The 17,538-nt window shown below is 44.8% G+C and overlaps 1 protein-coding gene across 6 annotated transcripts in view; it reads left to right on the top strand.

Annotated features, from left to right (window-relative positions):
- Positions 1–17,538, top strand: part of AXDND1 (axonemal dynein light chain domain containing 1) — a 120,937-nt gene that overhangs the window by 96,556 nt on the left and 6,843 nt on the right. For 3 of the 6 annotated variants that reach the window (XM_053244189.1, XM_053244187.1, XM_053244186.1), the window contains exons 22-25: positions 917–1,069; positions 8,748–8,876; positions 12,717–12,808; positions 15,541–15,683. In XM_053244189.1, coding sequence (XP_053100164.1) covers positions 917–1,069; positions 8,748–8,876; positions 12,717–12,808; positions 15,541–15,683 — 517 coding nt within the window. Of the gene's footprint in view, positions 1–32; positions 207–916; positions 1,070–8,747; positions 8,877–12,716; positions 12,809–15,540; positions 15,684–17,538 lie in introns of those variants that run through there. The other 3 variants (XR_008305814.1, XM_053244190.1, XM_053244191.1) reach the window with 3 other exon arrangements.

Genomic DNA, 17,538 nt, shown 5'->3' with positions numbered 1-17,538 from the left:
ATTTCACCATAGTACTTTATTCATCTCTATAGACAACTATTCACATATGTGGGAAAATATCATTGTGTTGAAGTGCTCCCTGCTCCTAGTGATCCTACCTCTTGAAAATCAAGCTTCCTTTAGCTGCATAGCTCCTTCCTGGATTTTCTTTCTTGGTCATGCTACAGTGTGACTCAGGATGGACAACTAGTTCTTATATTTTCGACGTAAGCAATATATAAATATTCATAATTGTAATATATTGGCAGTTATATATTGATAGAAGTAGAGAGAGACTAGAGAGCTTATACCAAGAGCTCCTGAAGGGCCTTTCAGTAGCCTGAGATAACTCTTGTGTATCTTGTAACGTTGTTGCTTTTAGTATTTTTCAGTTGTGCCAAGGCAGAAAAGCAGTATATAATTGTGGATATAATAAAGTATATAATAAAGAAATAAAATATACCTAAATAGTAGTCTGAAGTACATTAAGGGCTTCATTTAAATGATCTCATAATTCGTCCTTACAATAGCTCCATGAGCAAAGTTGCTCAAGGTCACCAATCCTCACTGTACTGTATGCTATCTATGTCACCTAATATGGAAGCTTTTTAAATTTCAGACTCAGCCCTAGCAAGAACTAATTGCCTCATGTAAACTTGTTCGTTTAATTTCTGCCCCAACAGTTGATCCCTGAGGTATCCCCAGGGCAGCTTACATAAGTATTATGATATGCAGTCAAACAGTTTAAAACCTTTAAGTCATCTAACTAAAAAACATCCAATAAACCAGTGAGATAACATACTGGCCTTTTTTTCTTCTTCCCTGAAAGTTTTAAATACTAAATTCAAGTTCTGATCAACTTCCTGAAAACTCACAGAGTGGAGCAAACCATCAGAATAAGGATTTGCCTGATCAGCCTTTCTGTGCTGCTTCACAGGTACTTCAGCCAAAACGAGAACTGCCACCTCATCCAGAGGATGTCATGGATTCTTCCCTTGATCAGCCAGTAGACTCCCTCAAGGAGCATACAAAAGATGAAGAAGATAGTGCAAAGGGGATAGCAGAAACAAAGCAAGTGTTGGAAACAGAGGTGAGATCTAGAAATGGATAGAGCTGTTACTCTTCTTTGCAGTATTTATGTTTTTTAATCAGGGCTATGGTTGTGTGTTTACCACACGAATGCTGGATTGGGTTATCTGGCACAAAGTCTGATATTTTGAAAACTGAATCTTTTTGGGTTTTCAGTAGAAAAAACCAGGGAGCTGAAATAAATCTGAACCTAAAAACCAATTCAGGTAGATTTTCCAGTGAGCCAGAACTGAGCCAACCTAAAGTTCCATGGTTTCGTTGAATCTGAAGCAGAACAAAACCCCTAAACACAAAATACTATTAAGTGCAAAATACATAATTCAATAATGGGGCACTTGGATTTCAATTGTATGATTAAGGTTTATTTTTCTGTTTAATAAATTTTTATTTGTAAAAACTTTACAGATTCAAAAATGAACAGTTTATAATTTTGAAACACTTTCAGGTTTTTAAAATAGTTATTCTGTCATTGTATAACTTTATAATATTTTATCAGTATTTTATAGAGTTACATTGCAAGCAAAAGGTTTTGTATTCCAACTAGTTCAAAACATCTGAACCAGTTACTAAACCACTTTTTAAAGTTAGGGTCTGTATCGGAATTGAACTGGAGAGTTTAAGACAACTGCTGAACCCGAGCCCAAGTTTTAAAGGCTCGATTCCTTGGAAAAAGTAGATTTTAGCCCTCATGACTGGAGAAAAAACTGCTGGCAATGTGGTTACTTACAATATCAAATCTGGGATGATAAGTTATTGCATTACCAGCATTGAATGGCCACCTTTGCACATTACTCCAAATCGGAGGCGAATGAGGCAAAGGTTCAATTTCATGGTTGCCTGAATGTGTGAAACTGCAGAATCGTCACAAGAGCAACCTGAGGTTTTCCTCACCAAACCATAATCTGAACCCTCAGTTTGTAGTGAGTTTTGCTGCTGGAACCTCAGGTTTTAAGGTGGCATTGTGTCGCATGGAGAAGGAAGCCAGATATAAATCTCAGCAGAGGAGGGAGTTGCTACATGCTCTTGGAAGCTTAGGTTGTGTGGGGGCAGCAGCTGACCATAAGGAAGATGCCAGGTTCCACAATGTATCAATGAGATGCAATGGGTTTATTGTGCGATCCAGAGCTTTCATGGTGAGTGTTCAGAGAAGTGCTGGGACACTCTCATCCTTGAGCCACCTTCAGATGGACTGGTCTTCAGACAGGAGGTGGGTACTGCCTAGGTATGACAGCACCTGGCAGTCCATGGAAGATACCCTGAAGTGGGATGACAAGCGGTTCATGGGCAGCTTCAGAATGCCTAGAGAGACCTTTGACTTTCTTGCCAGAGAGATGGAGCCTATCATCCACCACCAGGACACATCCATGCATCTCATGGTGCCAGTGCATAAACGCCTTGCCATTACGCTGTACAAGTTGGCCACCAACTGCAACTACCTTCCACTCAGAGACCTGTTTGCGGTTGGCACCTCTACAGAATGTGAAGTCTTGAGGAAGGTGGTCAACCTTTCTGAACTGTTCCTTGAAGACATGATCTGGGTGGGTGACCCACAGGAGGTGATGGCAGGGTTCCTCCAGAAGGGTTTCCCCAGCATAATTGGCTGTATAGATGGGACACACATGGAGATTGTAGTGCCACAAGCACTACTACAGCATGATCCTGCAAACACTTGTAGACTCCATGTTCATGGACGTCTACGCCAGTGTGTCTGGGAGAAGCCACAACACAGCAATCTTCTGGACCTCTCTTCTTGTGTCAAAGCTTCAGGCTGGGACCTGGGTCAGTCCACTATCTGTGCTTGTCAGTGGGCAACATGTGAAGCCAGTGATATTTGGCAAGCAGGGATACAGCCTCCAGAAGTGGCTAGTGCTGAGGAGATGTGTGTGTGGTGTGTTACTCAGGAGCAAGCCAACTGTTCAGCAGGAAAGGTCCTATGAGGAACATCTAATGAGTCACAGGTGTCAGGCAGTCTGCATTTGGAATTGCACAGGGCTTACCATGTGTGAATTTCATCTGCATAGGAACATAGGAAGCTGCCATATACTGAGTCGGACAGTAGGTCCATCTAGCTCAGTATTGTCTACACAGACTGGCAGTGGCTTCTCCAAGGTTGCAGGCAGGAATCTCTCTCAGCCCTATCTTGGAGATGCCAGGGAGGGAACTTGGAACCGTCTGCTCTTTCCAGAGTGGCTCCATCCCCTAAGGGAAATATCTTACAGTGCTCACACATCTAGTCATATGCAACCAGGGTGGAGCCTGCTTAGCTAAGGGGACAAGTCATGCTTGCTACCACAAGACTAGCTCTCCCCTCCACTAGTGAAGTTCTACTGTGCACCTAGGAGTGCCTTTGAAAGGAACTTCAGCTTCCGACACAGCAGCGTGCGAATGGTGGTGCAGCAGGCTTTTGTGAGGCTGAAGTCCTGCTGGCACGCCTTATATACTTTGCTGGATGTCGAGGAGGATTTTGTCCCAAAAGTAACAATGGCCTGCTGCATCCTGCACGACATCAGCAAGTCCAAGGGGGACGTCCTGCTTTTAGACCACCTGGAATTGCCAGCACCACCAGAAAGTGAGAGCAGTAGTGGCCAGATGCCTGGGCAAGATGGGGACACAGTGCCAGCAGACACCAACGCTCTGCCGAAGAGGATCCAGGGCAGCAGCAGGGAGGCACAGGCAGTAAAAGCACCTTTCGCAGGACATGTATGGGAGCATTTTGCACCGGCCCACTAGTAAGGCAGGCAAGTGCATGGTGTTGGAAGGGCATGTCGGTCTTAAATAACATGAAGGATGGATGCCACTAGTGGGCGCAGCTGTGGCCCCTTAAAGGATCAATAAAGAATACACCTGTATTAAGTGTTCACATTTTGCCAAAGCAATTTGTTGTGTTCCTGTGTCAATGCTACCTGCCCTATAGTTAGTTACCTGCCATGTGCGTAGGGAATGGGGATGAGATGAGTGCCTGAATCAGTTGTGGATCTCTGCTGCCATTGTGCTGCAAAGCCACCCCCGGGCAGATGGCCGGGGGAGCTGGCGTTGGATGCGGGCGAGGTTGGTAACTTCGTGGAGCATGTAATGGAAGAGGGTAGGGGGATGTGGAAGGGGTAGCTTCAGATCCACAGGAGCAGTGCCCTGTTACTGGGGACCATGGGCAACCAATGTCCTTGTGCTGGTAAAAGGAGTAGAAATAATCAGGAGCACAGGTGCAGGCAGGTGTGGTGAAAACTGTTGCAAGCTGTTATCACACAGCTGAAGTGGGAGGCAAGGGTCCCAATCCCCCCTTTATTATCTCCCCTTGCCAAGAGACGCTTTACCCTCTGTCATTCTTAAGCACTAAGGGAGATTTGTTGGGTGCAAAAGGCGTCAGCAGGCATGGGTGTCATCGCAAGGTGCATCTAGTCTACCTTTGAACAGTAGGAAGATAGGAGCCTGATCCTATCTTCCCAGGAGTGGGGAGGAAGGGAGGCCCAAGTCCTTTCTTCCCCAACTGGTGAAGACAGATTGTCTTTCCCCAGGAAGAGTAAAAGAGGACCCCCGCAAGGGGTACACAGGGATCCTCTTATCAATCAATCAATAACAATTTTTCTGGTTATTTATTGACAATCATGGCCGGGTGTCGGGTGACAGCAAGCAGTTTCCCCTTAGGGAGAGTCCACTTGCTGCTTTCAGGTTGCCATCAAATGGCAGGGTATGCTTCAACACAGGGAGAAGGGGTGGAATCCCCATCACAGCCCTTCCCAATGCGGCAATTGCAAAGCTGGTGTGGGAACGCCCCCCCCCCCCGCTTTTAAGCTCAGGATGCATAGAACACAGTGCATCCCTCCTGAGCAAAGGTGGGGGCCACATGCCTTCATGAGGTGATGTAACTGGGCAGTTAACATCTCCCAGAAAGACCATTACTAAGAATTTGCATGAAAACCGCCTCGGGGCCACAGGAGCAGCTGTGTGGTTGTGTCATGGGATAACTGTTTCTGGTGTGCCGCACCTTGCGCACCCCCACTCCCACACTGCACCAGCAAGCATTACCCTCCCAGAATTATAGGCTGTCACTCTGCGCATATCCCCAAAGACCCCATTGCTATCTGGTAGTGCCCCATGCCATTCTTGAGTATAAATGATTGTGCTTTTTCATGACTGTGTGGCTTTCAAGTTTGCACAAGGGCATTGCTGCAAGTGAAGTTAGGAAGTGGTTACAATGTCTTTGCTTTGCCAAACGTGGTCGTCAAGGCCGAAAATGCACAATCACACTTGGCATGACCCCTCAGAGATCATGCCCAATGGCAGCTTGCCTTGACGACATCCTGACGCCTTGCCTGCAGACTGGCAATGCGAGTGGCCCACAGCTTTCTGCAGTTCAGCCTCAGTGGACTAGGAAGAAGGAACGGTTCCTCTGATCAGAAATAAGAGGTTGCTGGACCCCAGTCGGACAATTGTCTGCAGTATGATTCCCAGCTTCAGGAATTAGCCTCAGGTTCTTCAACCCATTGTTTCATGCCACGTCCAAAAGGGCCCTCTGTATGATCAGCTTCCTTCAGACATTATCAGGAGCATTATGCAAGCAACCATGGTAAGGCAGGTCCCTCAGTACAAATGGGTTTATCAGCCTTTCAGTGATTCACTAAAGGATTACATAACTGGTTATCCCTTTCTTGTTACCATGCTTGCTAACACTTCTGTTTGCTACCCACATATGTATATATGCTTTTTCACCAAACGGAGGGAATTTACTCAAAAGTGAACTTGGAGGTCTGAATAACAAATGGGTCGCAGTCTAGACAGAGGCAAGGCAAGGAACCCCAGAGGGTATCTCAGAGGAGCAAACAGTCTTGGAAGCAAGGCTTTTGAAAACAAAATGTATTTGGTATAAAGCAGGGGCACGATGTAAATGTGGTAGTTGGCAGCCTTAGTGCAATCCTGGTTGTGCAGGGAGTGAAGGCAACTTCCTGGAAGAGTTTAAGGAGGGTGGTGGGGGTGGGGGAGAGGAATCTGTAATAGCCTGGCATTTGCCAGACTATGGGTGGATAGGTGGGGGGGGGGGAGGAAGAGAAGAATAAAGAGCAACTTTTAAAACTTGTCCACAACTTGCTGTTTTGTGAGTGAAGACCAAGGGGATGACTCTCTTGGGGGGCAATTCAAGGGTCCTTGTTGCAGGTGTTCTGTTCTAAGGGCTGTGGCACTCGGTTTGTCCAAAACAGGAGCACTGGATTTTCTGAGGCAGTCAGGTGCAGGGGTTAGCCACAACAAGCCCATACTGGGAATGGCCTAGCCTTGGTTCTGTGCCAGGATTCAAGGGTTTTGCTTTGCAGTCCAGGAGGTTCTCATCCAGTCAAGTACAAGGATTCGCCCATATCAAGCCCAGACAGAGAATGTCCCAAGGACTCTTAATTTCAAACATGTCTAGGATAGTCTTGTGCAGGTCTCCTGTCAGAAAACCCATGCAAGGATCATTCAGGGATAGTGATTTAGCTCAGTGGGTCTGGACTCCACTGCCCTCTATTCCAACTCAAGGTTAGGACTCAACAGTCCAAGTGATTCAGGGGGAAAGGTTGGAGCATATAATGGACACTCGGCCAGATAGATCTCTTGAGGGTAGAAGGAAGCTTGTGCCACCAATCTCCCACGCCAACAGACTTTGCACTGAGGTTCTTGAGCAAAGGCTTTTTAAGGATTTTCTTCTCTGTGTGGTTGAAAAGGTGGTGGGAAAGCTAAAAATACAAAAGGAAAGGAACTTACCAGCACAGGATCTAGAGCATGTGTGGATGAGACAGTCATTAGGCAGATCCCAGAATTAAAGGACTCTTTTGTAGGGATGGTAGAAATTGATTCAAATTGATTCAACTCAAATCTGGGTGATTTGAGTGATTCAAATTCAGATTGGATTTTCACCCCTTAAAATTCATCCCTTAAAAGGGCATTTTGATTCAAATTCGAATTGGATTTTTGAAATTCAATTTGAATTCGATTTGAGTGCCGTTGCACACCTTTCAAAAAAAAATTCTGGCCCCCTGATTGGTTAAAAAAGGCACCAAAACAGGGTTGAATAAATTTGAATGTGATTTGAATTCAAAACAAATTTTTGGAATTTGATTAGAACTTGAAATGAATCACAAAATTCATTTCATGCACATCTCTACTCTTTTGTGGCAGATCAAATTAGCTGCCAGGAAGCTTGTCTTCATTGCATGATAGGGTGGGTCTGTTCAAGTTTCCAGGAAGTAATATTTTCTTTAAGATCCCTCTCTTGTTTTGCTTGGAACTCTGATCTCATTAAGTACTCAGGATGGGTGTGCCATCTTTTCCTAGGTAGCCTTGCACTGTCTCAGATTTGTGTGATATAGCAGTTTGACATGTCTGGGGTCTTCATCCTGATATTAAGAACATGTTGATGCATAAGGTTCTGCCCAGCTTTGCTTAGGTCAGAGGCCAACATTTTCAAGATGAGAGGGAGGCTGTCTGGTATTCTCTGTTGTCCCTTATAAAGAAAAGAAAGAAAGATAAATTGACTTTTAAAAAATCTGGTAAAGTGTTAAATTGTAGATTCTTGCTGCAGAATCTGGATTTCTGATGCAGAATTGAAGTAGTGTTATGTATTACATGAAGCAGATGCAGACCTCATATCCACAGTCTAGCATTACTGGGCTTGCTTGTCTCTTTTGTGATTTTGAACACTCTGAATGTTGTGTAGAATCTCCAGTTTTTGAATAGGAGAAATTTGCATTTCTGAAATTAGAGTCTTGTGGCTAACAAATCTGAATACTTATGCCACAATAAATCTTAAAGACTAACACTATTTATTTATTTATTTATTTATTTATTTAATTCATTTATAAACCGCCCCATCCAGAGGCTCTGGGCGGTGTACAACTAGTTTAAAAAACATAAAGTGTTGTTGTTTTTAAATGTATTTTAATTGGTTTTAAATAGTATTAGTCATTTTTGAATTGTTTTTATATTGTTTTTAGCATTGTTTCAATTGTGGGTTTTATGTTTTTTTAAAAAAAAATTGTACAGCGCCCAGAGCCTCTGGATGGGGCGGTTTATAAATGTAATAAATAAACAATAAACAAATGAACAAACAAACAAACAAATAAATAAATACAAAATTTGAAAGCTTATGCCACAATAAACCTGTCAATTTTTATGTTTGCTGCAACACTAACACGGCTGCCTTCTAGGATTGGATTCCTAAGAATACTGTCAACATTATTTTTAAAATTAATCAAATTTTCTGTTGCTTATATGGATGTGGAGAGAAGTTATAAAATTTCAAGAAGATGTCTGTGTGCAAAAAGCCACAATAGTAATGGCGAGATAGGGCAACAACACTTTTTTGGTGTCCTGCATGATGATTACCTTTTCTTTCCTCCCAGCCTCCTTTAGTCTGAAATTATTCCATGCCCCAAAATGTCAAATTCTGAAAAACATTGGGTTCAGATGAAAACATACAAATTCTATTCTGTCCACTCTGGGGCCAAGCTTGATGCTTTTCATGTGAACCCCACTCATCAGAAGATCCTCTCAATAAGACCTAGGCCTTATGCAGAATGTGCAGATTTGCATAGCTGGGTTTATCTGCATTATTCTTTGTACAAATCTGAGCTTTCTTGGCGCTAGTAACTGAGGTTTCCTTGAAGCGGTAGGAACAAATATTATACTGTCTGCACCTTCCCTTTTCCTTGTAGCAACAGCCAAGTACCAGCACTGATCAGCAAGCTGTAAGTGCCGAGATCACTTTCCCAGTCAGATACATTGGAGAGGATTCTAACATACATGTCAGGTCTATGCAGATGGAAGAAGTTACAGTCTCTACGGTATGTATGTATGCACTGAGGGAAGCCAGCATTGTGATGCATCTGCTAAAAAATATTAATGCCATCCTAGGCTGCATTATGAGAGACACATTGTGTCCAGATCACAAGAAGTAGTATTATAGCACTCTTTTTGGCACTGGTCAGATCTCACTTAGAATACTGTGTCAATTTCTGGGCACTGCATTTCAAGGAGGACATTGATAAACTGGAGCAGTTTCAGAAGGGGGCAGCAAATATGGTGACAGATCTGGAAACCATGTCCTAGGAGAAATGGTTAAAACTGCTGGGTATGCTTAGCTTGGAGAAGAGAAGACTAAGGGGAGATATGATGATATATCTGAAGGGCTGTCACGCAGGAGGAGGAGCATACTTATTCTCTGTTGCTCCTGAGGGCAGGACTAGGAGCAGTGGATTGTGTTAGGAATAACCCCCTTTCTCATAGCCCAAACTCTATGTTTGTGGGTTTTCTCAGGTAGTGCCAGGACTTTTCAGGTCCACACTGGCACTATCAGAGACCAAACAGTCCAACATGTTTGACAATGGGAGGTTCTCTAAGGGTTGGCATCAATGCCCCTCTCCCCATGCTTGATAACAACAAAAGGGCTGAACATGTCTCTGAGTAAATCAGATGGCTTGGGAGGACCCTAGAACAAACACAGACCATTGGTATGAATATCATATGAAGCTTTCCCCAGAAAATTAAAGGTGATCACTAATAAAGAAATTCCTCCTCAGAGCAATCTCCCCATCCAAGTATAAAAGCTTATTCCCTACTAATGATTAAACTAGCCCCCCAAATTAGAACCGCATGATTAGATCAACCTTGGAAGGTGAGCCTCACACCCATAGTGAGCTCTGCCCATAGGCAATTCAGCTTCTTTGAATCCGAAGCTTAGTCTCCAGACTTTATTGGTACCCAGATAAGGATTCCCATTCTAGACGGTGGAAGGTGCTCAGCCTGCCCAGTCAAAAAGCTTAGCCTTTAGGATGTAAAAACCCCTCCCTGAAACTAGTACTTGATTCAGCGTTCATGATTCCACCTGGTTCAGCACATGTTCAACCAGGGGCGGAGCCACCAGTGCGCAGGGGTGTGGGTCAAAGAATCTGGGCCGCCGTGTCCAGGAGTCATGCCTGGCACCTCAGCCACACTCCTGCATCTGATGTCAGACACCTAGGGGGTGTGGTTGCATTTGCAAATGGGGCTACATGCCCCGTCTGTGAGTAAATAACATCCAGCACCCTGTTTGCCGTGTGATTCCATTTTTGAAAAGCATCAGCCAGCACTGGGTTCCCAGCCTGGCTGGGAATGCATCTCCCTGCCTTTACAAGCAGGGATGTTATTTACTCACAAATGGGGGCCATGGCCCCATTTGAAAATGTGACCACGCCCCCGTGCATCTGACATCAGACACAGGGGGTATGGCTTGAGCGGCAGGGGCTGCAGGCGGCAGACTGGACAGGCTGGCATTCTCCTAGGCCACTGTGTCCAGCATTTGCCCAGCCTTCAGCATTTGGCTAGCCTTGCCAACCCACTAACTCCATATGGATTTACCTCACTGTTCCCAGGGATTGAGGTGACCCTAATTCTCGATACTTGACCATCCACCCCACTGAAAGCCCAGAGAGAGAGCGCATTCTGTGGATGAGTCCTAGAGATTCCCAAACCTGACAACCTCTGATTGATTGATTGATTGATTGATTAGAAGTCATTCAGCTCAGTCAATCAATCAATCTTTACTATGGTCATAGACCAGCATAAAGTATAAGGCAAGGTTGATTTCAAGTAATAAGAGGGTTAGGAACAGCATAAAAGGCATAGGAGATAAACCACACAAATGCACATACTAGACTGGAGGTAAGGCAGCTAAATGACTTCTGAAAATCACTATTTTGGGGGCCCTCAATTTCTCACAAACAGCAAACCTAGCCACCCAGAGTTCACCTTGCCAAGCAGCAGAGACACTCTTACCCTTGGACTTTGGGGCTGAAGTCCAGGGCCTCCACATCCCTTGTGGGGCCCCAAAGCCTCTTTAGTCTGTCCTGGGTGGTGTGGTTTGTGCCCTTAAGAACTTATGTGTTAAAAAAAAGATGCTTAATTTGCAGCGCAGGAGCCTCCAAAGGCCTTTAAGTCGAGGCTCCAAAATTACCTAGGTGCACCTCTGCCAAGCAGTTCTCCCATCTTGTCGCTGCAGCACAAGGCAAAAAGCTGCAGGACAGATCTTCCCACAACTGCCCCCATGAAAGCAGGGATTCCTTTCCCCTTTTCTTTCCCCTATTTCTTTTCTATATTTTACAGTAAAGTGAAGCCTCTGGGAGCCCCTTAAGTTGTTTGTCTCTGACCTACGCATTGGTGTTCAGTGGGCGTCCGGACATATTAGTGCTGACCTAAGGGAAACACCTATATGTGTTTTCTCTCTTTGACAAATGAAAGCATAGCAGAATTGGCCCAAGCCATCCATAAATCCCCATCCAGACTCTCTCCATTCAAATTATTGTGAAACCAGGAGCCTAGCCCGCATGTTCATCTTCTTGCAAGGTCTAGCCTGCCCCCGCGCTTTCCACATTGCATGTAGCCGCAGCCAATTTAAGCTGCCTGATTCACCTGAAACACAGCTGCATTGCATTAAGATATTTTGCCTCTCCCCTCCTTTTCTAACTCATCTATTTTTCTGATTTGTTGTTCCCCAGGTCAATTAACTCCCCATCTGTCTCAGAAAGCATCCCTATGTAGTGTTGCCACATTAAGCACCTAATTTAATACCAAGGAGACTCACTAAGAGTAATGACTTTTAAAACTGTTCAGCTTTATTAAAAGAATGATTATTCTATTCATATCAATGAGCGCAAGTGAGTTTAGTCTATTGAAATTCCCCATGTTAACCATTTGGTTTGCTAGCATTACAGTTTGGTACCTATTTTATTGATGCCCCAAATGAAAATGTATATTTTGATTGTTGTACAATAAATGTTTAGTATTTTGCATTAGAAGCTTGTTGTCTCCCCTTTGTATCATTACCATGTCTGCGCCCAGATTAGCCCTCGCTGTAAGGTTCCTGCAGCGTACACATGTTTTGCCCTACGTTGCCCTACCCTACAGCTGAAATGATAGGGAAGCAGATTTAGGTTAGACATTAAGAAGAATTTCCTAACTGTAAGAACTGTGCAACAGTGGAACAGTCTGCCTCATGACTCTCCTTTGGTGGAAGGTTTTCAGACCGTGGCTGGACAGCCATCTCTCAGTGATGTAGTAGTTTTTCTGTACTGAGCGGAGGCTTACATTAGAGGATCTCCAAGGTGCCTTCTGACACTAAATCCTATGGTTCTGTGAAGGTTTGGGGCAGCAGAGTGGGTGACAAGCAGATGTGACTAATGAGGTACAATTCCCCTGGGAGGCCACCTCCACATGTGATGCTCTTGAGCAGTTCCTGCTCATTTCAATGGGGCTTGTGCAGGAGATTGTGCCCTTCGTTGATTAATAAGAGTAGGAGGTGGATATTGCTGCCTTGTGCACCAACATATCTTGGGCCAGGCCAGTTTTTCTGTGTAAATAATATTTTCCATCTTGGAGGCAGAAGCAACTGCAGCCACATATCTGCTTCCAGACCTATCCCGCTTTACAATCAGTGCAACAGCCCTGGAAGGTAGGTCAGTATTAGTATCTCCATACTGTAGACATGAGACTGAGAATTAGAGGGTATAGCTTGTCTATGGCCACTATAGTGTTGTACTCATACTAGGCAAGATTTGAACCAGGAATAAGCCATCTTACAACTTACAGGAAGTAGTGCATGGATGTATTCCCTTTTCATGCCCATAAGGTCTTCATTCTTCTTTTTCTAGAGGGAGCTATATGCTAGCCAGTGGACCACTAAATTCTCAAAAAAGGAATTTGAGATGCTGGCTTCATTGGAGATTCTGGAAGAGCGGCTCTTGTGAGTACTAGCAGGGATGTCTGTGCCTCTATTTCTGTCCATACTTGATCCTACAGGGGGTCTTGAACTGGTGGCTTAATTCAGGGGTTCCTAACCTTGGGTTCTCAGAACTCCCATCATCCACAATCTTCAGTCATCAGGGCTAGGGAAGATGGGAGTTGTAGTCAAACAACATTTGGGACCCAAGTTTGGGAACCTCTGGTCTAAGGGATTTTGGGAGGTGATTCAGTCCGTTCTGTTCTGAGAAGCCACACATTCCTTGTTAGAAAACATGATGTGTGAATTCCTGCATAGATTTGAGGTGCTAGCAATCTGTGTATTCTGTATATTCTTCTGCACATTTTTAAAGGTCTGAAATGTAAAAGCAGGTATGGATTCCTATGTAGATGATAGTAATGCCTGGGTATTCGAAATACTTGGGTGATGGTTATTACCTATAAAGCACTCAACGGCTTGGGCCCAGGGTGTTTAAGAGAGCTCTGCATTCTCAATGAACCCCATTCCCTATTAAGATCATTCATCAGGGGAGGTCCAGTTGTGGTTACCACTGGCTTGTTTTGGTGGTGACCCAAAACTGGCCCTTCTCTAGGGTTGCTCTGGGGCTCTGGAATGTCGCCTCCCCATCTCTGACTGTTTTTAAGCGACTCTTGAAAACGCTCCAATTCTATCAGGCTTTTTGTTTTATCTAAAGTTTTATTGATGGTTATTTTAATTTTTAAATATGATTTAAGGTTTTAATTGTGTTGTGTTTTAATTTGTAAACCACCCAGAGATTTTATATGGCCTGGTATCCTTGAATCTAGCCCGGAAGCAGACCAGTAACCAATGAAACTGCTGCAAGAAGGGCGTACTACTCATAAAGCGACTTGTGCTCATGAGCAACCTAGCAGCAGCATTCTGGACCCGCTGAAGCTTCCATGTTCAGTTACAGAAGTTAGATCACCCTGCTTTTGATGATGCTTCCAAAGAGCATCATCAAAGGCATCCTTTTGGAGACCCTTAAGGCCAAATTACATATTACCTTAAGCACATGGCCATTAGAACCAACATGCTGCACTTTTCTGTACTAAATAGAAGCTTATGAGGGAGATGCAGCCTGTGCCTCTGAAAGTTGAATCCAAATAAGATGGAGGTATTGATGGTTGCGGGTTGTGACTAGGGGGTAGTGACTCGAGAGATGGTTTAGATTTGCCTGTTCTGGATGGGGTTACACTTCCCCAGAAAGAACAAGTATGTAGCTTGGGGAGTGCTCCTGGATCCAGCATCTCTCTGGTTTCTCAGGTTGAGGCAGTGGCCAGGAATGCTTGTTATCAGCTTTGACCAATGCATCTGCTACACCAATTTCTGGAGGTAATGGGTCTCTTATGGTGGTTCTCTTATATTTAGCAGGGGGAGAGCAACTGGCCCTATTTAACCCTAGGACAACATCCCTCTAGTGGCTGTTGCTGGTGTCTACCTTATGTTTCTTTTTAGACTGTGAGCCATTTGGGGACAGGGAACCATCTTATCTATCTATCTATCTATCTATCTATCTATCTATCTATCTATCTATGTAAACCGCTTTGGAAACTTTTGTTGAAAAAGTGTTATGTAGTAGTAGTAGTAGCAGCAGCAGCAGCAGCAGCAGCAGCAGCAAATGTCTATAAAACATTGGTACATATGCTGGTAATCTCCAGGCTTGACTATTGTAATGCACTCTTTGTGGGGCTGCCTTTGTACATAGTCTGGAAACTATCATTAGTACAGAATGTGGCAGCCAAACTGGTCTCTGGGACAAGTCAAGAAAGGCAACAACACCTAGGGCTTTTTACTTTAGAAAAAAGATGACTGAGGGGAGATATGACAGAGGTCTATAAAATCATGCATGATGTGGAGAAAGTTGATAGAGAGAAATTCTTCTCCCTCTTACATAACACTAGAACCCGGGGTCATCCCATGAAACTGATTGTCAAGAAATTTAGGACCAACTAAAGGAAGTACTTTTTCACACAATGCATAATCAGCTTGTGGAATTCTCTGCCACAAGATGTGGTGACAGCCAACAACCTGGATGGCTTTAAGAGGGGTTTGGATAACTTCATGGAGGAGAGGTCTATCAACAGCTACTAGTCAGAGGGCTATAGGCTACCTTCAGCCGCAGAGGCAGAATACCGGTTGCAGGGGAGTAGCAGCAGGAAAGAGGGCAGCAGCTGGTGGGCCACTGTGTGAAACAGGGCGTTGGATTAGATGGGCCTTGGGCCTGATGCAGCAGGGCTGTTCTTATGAGTGATTTTAAAAGAACTGTACAGACTGCTGATATGTTTCTGAGCGAAATACAAAATGCTGGTTATTACTTATAAAACTGTCAACAGCTTGAATACAGGATATTTAAGAGAACACCTTCTTTGTCATGAACCCTGCTGCCTATTAAGATCATCTGGGGAGGTCTGGTTATGGTTGCCACCAGCTCATTTGGTGGTGAATCAGGACCGGGCCTTCTCTACAGCTGCCCTGGGTCTTTGGAATGTGCTCCGTGTCAAACTAAGAATTTCTCAATCTCTGGCTGTCTTTAAAAAGACCCTCAAGACACACTTGTTTTCTCAGGCTTTTTTAATTGTTGTTTTTATTCTGTTTTTATGGTTGTATTTTTAATGAGGTACACTGCTTGGGATACACATCAGGTGGTTTATAAATACGTAAATATATAAATAGTCTTTCTTTGATTATGGCTTCCCTGACTTCTGGTCTTTCAGAGAGGCTGAAAAGCGGGCACAGCAAGCTGAGGAAAAATCAGAAAGCCTCCATGAGCAGTTGGAAGAAGCTCTGACAAAAATCCAGGACCTGGAGGGTGCAGAACCAACAGAGAAGTCTGAGGAGGCATCGAAACTGCAAATAGGTATGGCTAAAGATTTCAGGGATGAAACTGCAGACCCCTAAGAGATGCCGCTTCAGCCTGCCTGGAGTCAGTGGGCCTCTTCACACAATAGGGCAGTTCACATGATTGGCATGAGGGTAGGGGAAGCATCCTGCCCTAATTTGGGAACTGGGCACATTCCCAATTTTCAATCACACATTACAGAAAAACAAGGTTGGAAGTGGGAACTTAGTCAGACTCCAGCTGGGTAGGAAGATTTCCCCATTTACCTCATTCAGAAGCTGGGGATGGAATCTGGGTAGGTTGTGCTTGTCTGACCCAGCTGGGGCTTGACAGATGATCCAGTTCCCTGCCCCCCAACCTTGTTTTTATAGAACACATTATCAAAAATCAGGGGTTTGCTTGGCTCCAAAATTAGGACTACCTACTAGCCTCTGTTTCTGAAGGGGAAGGACCACAGTTCATCTTTTTGTGTTATGAAGTACAGCCGTCCCAGGTACTGGTGGGCAAATTTTGACAGATTTTCCTCACAACGCCCCAACTTTATGGGAACACTTTGGAGGATCAGATAACTACAATATAAGATGTAATGGGGGAGGGGGGATGTGCCTTAGCCTATTCTGTAGCATTTCTACAAAACTGAAGGACCCTGCTTCTTAACATTCATTTTTGAAGCTTTTGGGCTGGATGAAAAGAAGTTGAGACTGAGCATCAGTGCCCACCCCCCACAAATTCTAGGAAACAGAGAAAATAAAATTTGCACATGAAGTAAAACCAAAGTTAGGGGAGAGACTTCTGTCTTTGCTGCTAACTTTTGTCACCATGGTAAGCCAGAGGCTTTGCTAACACTTGTATACCAGAGATATAGTACAACTTTTTGTTGCGGGTCCATACTTGATGATGATGATTTATTATTTCCACACAGTTGCCTGTGTTTACACTAAACTGAGTGAGTGGGGCTTAGCACTTGATGCGTTGTTGGATTGTACCATTATAGCCGAGTTTCCACTGAGGTGATAGAGATCGTTCCACGAAGTGTAAATGTCACAAGCACATGTTTGAAAATGCAGATGCCGTGCAGGGTTCACTCATCAGGGATCTGGGTTTGACTAGAGCTTCTTGTCAAGAGTACACAGTTGGAGTCAAACCCTGGCTTTGCCACAGAGTAAGATATGAAGCCTCCAGGGACGTAGGGAGCTCGCTGGCAGCCAGAGGACCAAGCCCGGCCTGTGGTTCCCCTTCCCTGTGTCTTTGAATTATGTGTGTATGTGCCCGGGCCACGCCCCGTGCATCTGGCGGCCAATGCAGGGGGCGTAGACAGGCCCAAAGATGGGGCCAGTCAGCCCCTGTCGCGTTTCCCACCAGCGGTGGTTTGAACTGCTGACTGAGAGTTCCTTTCTCTGCCTCCTCGCATCTGAGGTCAGACGTGCAGGAGGGGCATGGTCACTGCCTCTCCCCATCCTCCCCAGGCGGTGTTTCATTAAAATGCTGACTGGCTGGACTCCCCCGCCACCACCTCACTAGGAGTGCAGCAGGGCAAGAAACCTCAGCAAGTGTTTAAACGAAACACCAGCTGGGGTGGAGAGGGGTGCACCTCACGCTCCCAGCTGGCAAGTGCTTCATTTTCTGGCTGGGTGTGGGAGGGAGCAAGGGGAGTGCCCTTGGTGAGGGGGTGCCTTGGCACCCACCCCAGACCCTGGTGGTAGAGAGATACTCCTCCCTGCTTGCTTCATTGTCCCCATGTCCCAGGAAGCACCCTACGCTGTATGTTGAACCAGACATCCCGTGTCCAGGTCTAATTGGGTGGCCAGAACCTGAGGGGTATACTTGTGAGTCAAATGGGCCGTAACCCAAAATTTGGCTTAAAAGGGGGGGG

The sequence above is a fragment of the Hemicordylus capensis genome, chromosome 4, assembly GCF_027244095.1.
Source record: "Hemicordylus capensis ecotype Gifberg chromosome 4, rHemCap1.1.pri, whole genome shotgun sequence".
In the NCBI taxonomy this organism is placed as follows: domain Eukaryota; kingdom Metazoa; phylum Chordata; class Lepidosauria; order Squamata; family Cordylidae; genus Hemicordylus; species Hemicordylus capensis.
Note: the sequence above shows the minus strand (reverse complement) of the source record. Positions and strands in the feature narration are given on the sequence as shown.